The following is a 9345-nucleotide window of genomic DNA, read 5'->3' as shown; positions in this document are numbered from 1 at the left end:
TAAAAGTTACGGAAATTTGCATTTGTATTCTTTTTTTTTCATTATTTTTAAATTTGTACTCGTGTTCTAAAACACGATAGCTCTCACAAAGGCCTTTCTTGCATTCTCGAGACGTCATATTTAAGCAACAAAAGTCTCTTCAACCAGGACCAATACTTATTAGTTCCAACTTACTTTTTAGAAAGACTTGAATAGATTATTCTAGCATGCTAGTCCAAGCATGAAAGGCAAGAGTATTTGTGAATTTGTGAAAGACTTCATCAGTGCAATGATTCACACACCTTGGGTAGTTGATGTACAGACCTTTTGGGATTAAATCAAAGCCATAGACCTTAAGAACAAGAGGTTGTGTGATATGAAAGAAAGAATCGCAAATCTAAGCAACAGAGAATGATCCTTCAGCAGCATATAACAGAGCAAACAGAGTAATTTATAATATAAAAAATTATGAATATCTCCTCTTTTGTTACATAGTTACATTTAGAAGACAACATGGTATGGTTAATAACTTGATCAATAGAGCCTAACTAGACCACGACGAATCAATACCTTATCCTAGTTTGTACAGTATCTGATCTATCAAAACTAATTTCATAGGACAAAAATTAAGAGAAAGAGTGTAGGAAAGAATAATCAATCATAGTAGGTGGGAGATAATAAGGTCCTACACACCAGATTCTGATGAATCTGTTGAAAAATTGAATGAAAATGATGAATCTTGACTGGTTGAGGAATCAAACCGCGAATCCCTCTGTGTACTCAAATGGATTTCATCTCCGAGCAATTCCGCTGATAACGCCGCCGCCTTGCTCTTCCCTTTGGAGCTGCCATTCTCTTGCACGTCCGCAATTCCATCAAATGCCCCTAAAGCTCTCAATCTCACATCCATGGCTACTTTCGCCCCTCCACATCTCACTAGCTTCAGTAATCCCGAAACAGCATTCTCCTTCGTCTTCATGCTCGCCTTATTCCCCATATCCAGAAGATCAGCCAGCACTCCGATTCCTGACACCTTCCGAAACGCTTCCACACTCTCTTCGCAGCCCGCGATTTGCGCTATCACCGCCGTGGCATCCTCCACAATCCCGACCTTCCGGTCCTTCGCAACCAACGAGAACAGAGCTTCAACCGCACCGAGTTGGATCATCGTGCACCGATTAAGCGGATGAAGCGCGATTCCGAACAAAGCCTTGAGAGCGTCCTTGATCGATCGGGTCGTCGATTTGGGGGTTTTGATGATATCCACGAGAGCATACACAATGTCACGCTTGGAACCAACAATAGGCCTGTAGTTATCGACGACGACGAGGCTGTACAAGGTGGCGGCGCAGGATTGAACGGCGCAAGCAGACGAAGTCGAGTTATGGCGGGAAAGCACGTGCGAGATAGCGTCGAGGACTCCGCGCGTGGACATGAGAGGCTCTCTACAGGAAATCGAAATGTTGAGAAGCGTCGCCGAGGCGTTCTCTTGGAAAACGTGGGAAGACGAAAAGAGGGTATCAACCAAGTACGGAATCGCACCCGAATCAGCGATGACGGGTCGGGTTTCTTCGTCCTCCTTGGTCATCAAGCGTAGCTCGCGCAGAGCATCGAGCTGGGTCTGCTCTGAAACAGAGCTCAGCCTGCCCACAAAGGAGCGAACCTTTCGACGCTTAGTCTCCATTGGATTTGAGTTCTGGGTATGAGAGAAGAAGAGGATAAGTGAAGAAGAAAGCGAAAAAAAAGTGTTTGTGGATTAGGAGAAGAAGAAGACAGAGCCGCCTTTTATGAAGAAGGAAGGAATTGGATTGAAGTTGTCGTGGGGAGGGAGCCATTGACATTTGACAGGTCAGAGAGGGCAGTGAGACGAGGTCTTCGGTCCTTCCCAGACCCCCCCACGCCTAGATTGCTGGGTTCTTACCCAAATTCAATAGGACAAGGATCTTGAATTCAATAGGACATTTTGGTCGGAAAAAAATTCAATAGGACATGATATATGGTGGCTTAAAAAATAAAAAATGATGCAGTAGTATAAATGATATGTTCTGAAAAGAAATTATAAGAGCCAGATTATTCCAAAATACTTAAATTTGAGTGTTGATACAAAATTTTAAGTAGGACTGATATTTATTTTCAAAGTACCTTTTCTGTCTATAATTTAGATTTAGAACATTGTGGCGCCTTTTTTTTTTTGCAAACAGAACAATATGACAATAAACAAAGAGTAAACATGGGAAAAAAAAAAAGCCTAACTTTCTTTTAAAATAACAAATAGATTTTTTTACATATGCACTTCGTATCTGACCAACCCCTCAAGGATTACAAACCTTTTGGTTAAATTGGATCAACTCTTATCAGTTGATCCAAATACTCGGTGGTTATAATGAATAGATTTTGATACCATTTTAACTTGTGTATTTTTATTTTTAATATAAGATTTATATTTAAAAATGAAGAAAGTACCCACTCGTGTGCATTAATATATGTGATCGTTGATTTTTTTTTTATAGAAGAAACAAATAATTAATTCTCAAATATTAAGAAATGTAGTTAATAAAGTTGAATTCAATAACTATGTTAAGAATAATAATTGATAGTTTTTAATAATTGATCCTATTAAGATTACGCATTGTTGGTAAATGTAAAAAGAAAAATTGTAATAAATGTTCAAGATGAGTGATTTTTTTTTAACCAACAGCAAGGGTCTGTTTTGCTCAATGAAAAGAAGCGGAGGTGGGAGATTTTAATAGAGGGAAATGGAGCGAAGGAGAGTGAAAAGATTTTAATATTACCTTATTTGGATTTATAAAAAAAGAGGAGAGGGGAGGAGTTTTAATATTATCTTGTTTGGTTCACAAGAGGAGGGGAGGGAAAAATATTTTAACATGGATAATTTTACCCTTATTTTATTTAAGATTTTTTTTCAAATTTTATAGGATGCTTAATAAAATAGAATTGTAAATAACATTTAATATATTGAGTAATACTTATACCAAAATTCTAATATACTCTAGAGCTTAAAGTATTATTGAAAAGAAAACTGAAGTAATGTTTAACCACAACTTGTACTGTATCCCATCTTTAAATGAAATATTTGGTCATGCAAAGGAAAGAGCAGCATCTAGAGACAATAAGAAAATGATTTAGGGTTGGGATATTAAAAATAAATATGAGCATAATGGTCACAACATGACAAAATATTGCCCATTTCTTTCAAATTCTCCTAATTTTGGGGGAGGTTGAGGAGGGCAGAAAATTTTTTCTTCCCCTCCTAAAATTTGTGTATTGCCAAACAATGAGAAATGATTAAAATCCTTTCTCCTCCCTTCCCTTCCCTCCTCTCTCCTCTTCTCCACTCCAAATCTCTCATACCAAACGCACTCTTAGTGATATTATTGTTTCTTATAAATAGATAAATGTATAGAACTTCTCCCAAAATTCCCTTGGAAAAAGACATTGGTGGTATAAAAGTAAAAACATTTTCATAGACATACACGGATGGATGAATATGTGAGGAAATATTAAAGTTCAGGTTTTTTTAGTATATCTCATGGAAAAGAAAAATTCTAATATATTTCTCTGGTTCTTAATATAAGGCCTATTTAACTAATTTGATTAGATTAAGAAAGTTAGATAAGTTAGTTAATTATAAGAAATATGACATGTTTTTCTTAAAATACCATAATCATCCTTCTTAATATCCTTCCTCCCTCACTTACTTGATTATAATTGAGAGGGTATTTATAGGGGTAATTTAGAAAAAATTGATAAATATGATAAATAGGTTTTATATTTAAGACTATAATTAATTTAACAATTAGGTCTTATATTAAGGATCGAAAGAGTATCAAAGTGCGTTCTTCACTTGTGTTCGAAATAATTTTTATGTGCTTATTCCTTACAAAATATTCTCTCTTAATTCTTAATATAAAAGATAAATAATTAATATCTATTAAAAGTTAATTAACTTAGTTATTAACAACAAATTTGTGTTAATTTTTCTAAATCTTATTTTCTCTTCATGTAAATAAAAACATAAATTAAAAAAACAACACAATACGGCAAATCAAGCGCCATGTGCATCAGATGACACATGTTTTTTTCAGTTCCATTTAGAATTCGCATGACTAAAGTAAAGAGTATAATTAACGGTCCACTTGTTCGATCTTTAAAGAAAAGGTTGGAAATGTACTTCCAAAAAACTTTTTATCAAAGTCAAGAAGTTCTGGATAAAGCTTGTCTGTATTCCAATTTTATTTCTATAATTTTGGCCACATCTATGTCATCGTGATAAGATTATTTTTATAATTTATATAATATTTGTATTGGTGAAATGAAACTACTCAACATAGTAATAATATTATAATCCTTGTTTCTCGAGACATATAAAATTGAAGGGTAAAAAATAATAAAAATATTGCACAATGCATCTGCAAGCATCACTTGCCAATGTTGGACGGCTATATTTTACTACGTACATCTAATCGTTGAATTCTTTTATTTGTAAATGAATTTTTTTAAGAAAAAGTTAGTTTTTAATCCTTATAGATCTTTATTTATATGTAAATCTAACTGTTGAATTCTTTTATTTATATTTGAATTTCTTAGGAAAAAAAAGTAGTTTTTCTTAAGCCCATTGAATTGTACTTGTAACTGACTTCCTAAATTTTAACTTATTGCAATTAAGTTTATATAGTTTTAAATATTTGAATTTTAACTTACTGCAACTAATTCCCCCCCACAGGGAAGTCTACAATACGAGAGATTAGTCACCCCTGGAGGCAGTGAATATCTTGGGTTAAAAAAATAGATTTAAAATTTTAATCCTTAACCTTCATTAAACAGATAGGTTTATCTTTAAAACATGGAGAATGACTTTTTATGGTTATATTATAGGGATTAAGGTACATTAAGTCAACATTTAAAAAACTGGGTTACAACAAAATTAAAGTTACAATGACTGGCTGGAATTATAATGATAGGGACTAAAAAATTAAACTTGTCTGCCATTTTTTTAAAATTAAAGATAAGGGCCAAGTATCCGCCCACATGGTTTCTTATAAACTTATTTATTGACGAGGACCAAGAATCAACCCACATGGTTTCCTATATAATTATTTATTCACTAAACCTTCTTTTTTGTCAACGGTTCTTTAATAAAAGCTTACAAGCGAGGCAATATGTGAATGGACCCTTCTTGTCTAAACGCAGCATCAACCAATTCATTCATAATTTTTACTCCTTCGGCCCTTAATATAGGACTAAATTTTTGAGTTGGTTTTAGTTTTAAATATAAGACTCATTTCTCATATTTATCAATTTTCTCTAAATTACCTTTATGGATACTCTCTCAACCATAATTAAGTAGAAGAAGGAAAAAGGGTATTAAAAAAGATGATTATAGTGTCTTAGGAAAAATGTGTTATTTTTCTTATAATTAACCAACTTATCTAACTTTTTTAATTTAATCAAATTAGTTTAAAATATTTTATATTTAGAATCGGAGGAGTATTATCTTTTTACAAAACTAATTTTGATGCTGCAAGCCACACAAGCAGGCAATAAACTTAAACTATTCGTCGAGAAGAAAAAAAATTGAAGTTCCTGTAAAAGCTGAGACCAGAAAAGATATATATATATATATATATATATATAAAATAAAAGATCATCACTATTTCTAGAAAGCAAATAAATTATTTCTGTGAAAATTCCCAATATCACAAACATATAAAAATGACCCGTGACCTTGTACGACAACTCACAGTGCCGGCAACATTAACAAAACGACATGAAAAGCTACAGAAATAAACCCGTGACGCTCCCATCACACACCCTACATAAACGACTTCAAACTCTGCTAAACTCTGAACTCAATTCCAAACACATAATACTATTACCAGCAACTATAGCCACCCCAGCTATCTTCTTTTATGTGGTTAGCAAATAAACTCATTCCCAGTTTGATGTGATTAATGTGACCAAATTCATGATAGAAAAATTCTTAAGTACCCCTGATGCACTGGATGTACGTAGGAATTTCTCATTCATGAAATTATTGTTAAAGGATTTCACTTGATTTGTGCTATTAGGTGCATCGCTCACGGGCAACGCCGAGTCTAGAATTGGGCACATCATAGAGCACACGGTGGTTTTGTTGCTGCATGTTGGCGATGACATTGAGCACGGAGTTGACATTGTCGGGCGCCGCCGCCATGGCGAGGCATGTGATGCCGCCGACGGTGCTGTGAATGAGGAGGTTGTCCTGTGGGAGCGTCACATTCATGCCCTTAAACATGAAAGTTATGGTAGGTGCATTTATTGGTACTTTGTAGCATGTATCAAATCCTCCTAGACTTGTAGCTACTAAATTTCTTCCCACTCGTCTTCGGAATGCATCTCGTACAGCAATATATGCTGGTTCAACCAGTCTGGTGAACACCGTACCTATGTATTTTACAAAAAAAAAAAATCATCAATGGCCCTGTTTGGCAGAGTATTAGAAATCACTTATAAGCACACTTCATGTAAACCAAGACAAAACTCATCTTACATACTTACTTCGTATTCTGTAAATTATGATTGAAAAGTTATTTATAAGCTATTCCGAACGAGTCCAATAGTAGTATCAATATAATCATTTACTTCACTCGTAACAAATGAATTGAACAATTCACCTCTCAAATTTTATCTTGAAGCTTTCTAAAATATTAGTATGACAAGTTCAATGTCTCATTCAAAGGATAAGTTTTTCAAGGTAAAAAAAAAATTCAAAGGATAGGTTTCATTAAGACTAGGTCTTAGTAGCTTTCTACCTAATTGTCTACAGGTAATGTTTTTCCATCAGGAGGATACGTGAAAGTGATAGATGTGCACTAACTAGTAGCTTTTCACTCAATATTTGTTTCAATTTGACTAATTCAAACCCTTTTTAGTTTTGCAATCATTCCGCTTTTAGAACACAAGCCCCTTAAATTGACCTCATTAATGTGATTTGCCGTTGAAGTGAAGAATGAATAAAGGAACCTATGGCCATGTCAATCCACTTGGTAAATCATTTACCATTTTTTTTTGAAGCATAATAATTAAAATTAGTATTAACATTTTCTTGAACATAATATGCAGTGTGATAGAATGAGATTGGAACATTACCAGAATCAAAAATGGTGCCGGCACCGGTGGTGGGGTTGAAGGCCAAGGCAGCCGGCGGGATATCAACGATTCTCCGGCCAACCCGGATACCGATTAAGTTGACGTAATAGAGTGATGATCTTCTAGGATTTTTCAGGAGAGGGGTGAACTTGATCCTTTTGGGCTGGGCTACAGGCCCGAGCTTCAAGGAGCCGGAGAAGTTGAGCGCCTTGAAGCTGGGCAAGCAGTATGAGAATGTAGATTGGTAGAGATGTTGGGTCTGGGATAACAGTGACAATGGGCCTCGGCCCAAGCCCAATAGGCCCTGTGCCGGAACAGAGCTCCCTGTGGTCTTCTGGATACACCCAAAGGCGTAGCCCGGAACTGGGTCAGCCGCCAGCTTCACGGTGTCTTGAACTAAGTTGGCCGCTATGGAGGAGCTGCCGTAGGTGAGGTTGAAAGCGCACGCGCTGCCAGCGCAAGTGGGATTGGGTACCTGAAAAAAAAAAAACTATTAACTTCACGTGATGAGAATAACCGTTATTTGCTCCATGAGGCGTGGTGTGTGTTGTGAAAACCAGGGGCTCGTGAACTTGTGCCCCCACAAAGGCGGGCTACACCGACACACCGCCAGAGAGCAACCGCTTGATTAATGGGCAAGAATTGCACTCGCAGAAAGAGGCGGCGCGTGGCATCCAGCTATTTGCGGTGCAATGATGACACAAGGTATCATGTCGCGCGTTAGGAGATTCACAGCAACCACACATATTGGGTTATGCAGATAATCGAGTACGTAAAACTTTTATTATATGCACAAAACTTTTTTGACGGCACATTGAGCTCATGCGACTTTATGTTAAGATATATGCGTTCACAGGAATCATTTGAACATGTCCGTTACGTCAAGACATTAAAATATTCATTTTTTGCCAGTAAAATATTCACACATTAACTATTTACTCTTTTATACAAATATAAAAATTCTTGCTATTTTGAGAAAATAAGAAAAAAAAATTCTCATTAAAAGTTTTATTGATAAGAAAGATCTGATAATTTTTTATTAACAAAAAATATCAATATTCTTGTAAATTTAGTTCACTTAGATCGTTCTCACCCTTAAAATCTTTAATGAAAAACCTTTTTTTCCCCAAATTTTCTTTCTATTTATGAGCTCCTCCTCCCACCTCAATTACAACGATTTTGATAATAGATAACTAACTAATTATTTATATTGATTTTATAAAAGTGATCAATTTTTTTACTGTCTAAATAATATTTTAATAATAATAAGTGGAAATCCTCTCTTCACGCGCCGTAGGACGGGCGCGTTAATGACAGGCGGATTCCACTTTGGGGAAAGATGCTGATCTCACCTGCTTGCACTGTGGAGCTCCACAGTTGACGTTTCTGGTGGAAGTAGACTTGACCGGAGAGTAGACCACGGAGGAGGAACAGCCGACGCAGCCGTCGCAAGGTAGCCAGGCGGCGTCATTGTTGGTATCCATGGCCATGAGGAAGGTGCGAGGCGGCGTGCCGACCTTGACCCTCACAATGTAAGTAGGATTCTGGGTGATCTGCCTGCCGGAGGCGATGGGCACGACGGAGCGCCTCGCCACAAGGCTCAACAGAAACTGGAGGCGAGCCTTGTCGTCGGCCTGAAGCTGAAGAACGGTCTCCTCCCAGGAGAGTGGGGTGGAAGGCTTGAAGGGAGAGCATGGGCTGAAGACATGGAAGACTTTGAGGTCGGAGCCTTGGTCCTGAGCCTCACAGTTAGGGTTGAGGGCTAGGGTTTGGGGAGTATGGAGGAGGAGGAGGAGGAAGAAGAAAAACAAGGGAGGAAGAGAGATTGAGAGCTTCATGGCTATGGAGGATTTGGGTTTCTTTGGTGGTTTCGATGGAGGAGAGGCTGATGAATATATAGAGCGACGAAGAAGGCTGGCCAGTTCTCGAGGTATTTTCATATTTTTGGGACTAATTTTGAAAGTAATTATTTTTGTTAAAAAACTATGAATTCTTTTTATCTGGTTTTTCTTAAATTTTATTAACAAATACAATGGAAGTTCACTTTTTTTGTTTTTTTAAAAAAAAATAGAATCTTGGGTGTGTGTGTGTGTGAGAGGTAAATGGTGATGAGTCTCCATAAATCAAGGCACAAGAATGTCTTAAACTTGGATTTATGTGAATTTTGTTACACAAGACAGTTATTGATAAGTGATGAACCAATTATATTGAACTTGG

At 36.5% G+C, this 9345-nt stretch overlaps 2 protein-coding genes across 2 annotated transcripts; both read right to left on the bottom strand.

Annotated features, from left to right (window-relative positions):
* Positions 1 to 547: 547 nt before the first annotated feature.
* Positions 548 to 1671, bottom strand: LOC114727508 (U-box domain-containing protein 1-like). Its single transcript, XM_028914204.1, has one exon. The coding sequence runs from the start codon at positions 1661 to 1663 to the stop codon at positions 665 to 667; it is 999 nt and encodes a 332-aa protein (XP_028770037.1). The 5' UTR covers positions 1664 to 1671; the 3' UTR covers positions 548 to 664.
* Positions 1672 to 5711: 4040 nt separating this feature from the next.
* Positions 5712 to 9016, bottom strand: LOC114727506 (aspartyl protease AED3-like). Its single transcript, XM_028914201.1, has 3 exons — positions 8481 to 9016; positions 7129 to 7603; positions 5712 to 6423 (listed from the first exon to the last, which is right to left on the bottom strand). The coding sequence occupies exons 1-3, from the start codon at positions 8964 to 8966 to the stop codon at positions 6065 to 6067; spliced, it is 1320 nt and encodes a 439-aa protein (XP_028770034.1). The 5' UTR covers positions 8967 to 9016; the 3' UTR covers positions 5712 to 6064.
* Positions 9017 to 9345: the final 329 nt, after the last annotated feature.

This window comes from Neltuma alba, unplaced genomic scaffold (assembly GCF_004799145.2).
Source record: "Neltuma alba isolate B1F8T4 unplaced genomic scaffold, ASM479914v2 tig00012480_pilon, whole genome shotgun sequence".
Classification (NCBI taxonomy): Eukaryota; Viridiplantae; Streptophyta; class Magnoliopsida; order Fabales; family Fabaceae; genus Neltuma; species Neltuma alba.
This window is presented reverse-complemented; position numbering and strand designations above follow the sequence as displayed.

Bases quoted from the DNA above. Each gene is read 5' to 3' on its own strand.
- LOC114727506 (XM_028914201.1), bottom strand. From the start codon at position 8,966: ATGAAGCTCTCAATCTCTCTTCCTCCCTTGTTTTTCTTCTTCCTCCTC. The intron at 7,604-8,480 runs GTGAGATCAGCA...TTTTTTTTTCAG, and splicing joins GAGCTCCACAGTGCAAGCAG to GTACCCAATCCCACTTGCGC. The intron at 6,424-7,128 runs GTAATGTTCCAA...TAAAATACATAG, and splicing joins CGGCACCATTTTTGATTCTG to GTACGGTGTTCACCAGACTG.
- LOC114727508 (XM_028914204.1), bottom strand. From the start codon at position 1,663: ATGGAGACTAAGCGTCGAAAGGTTCGCTCCTTTGTGGGCAGGCTGAGC.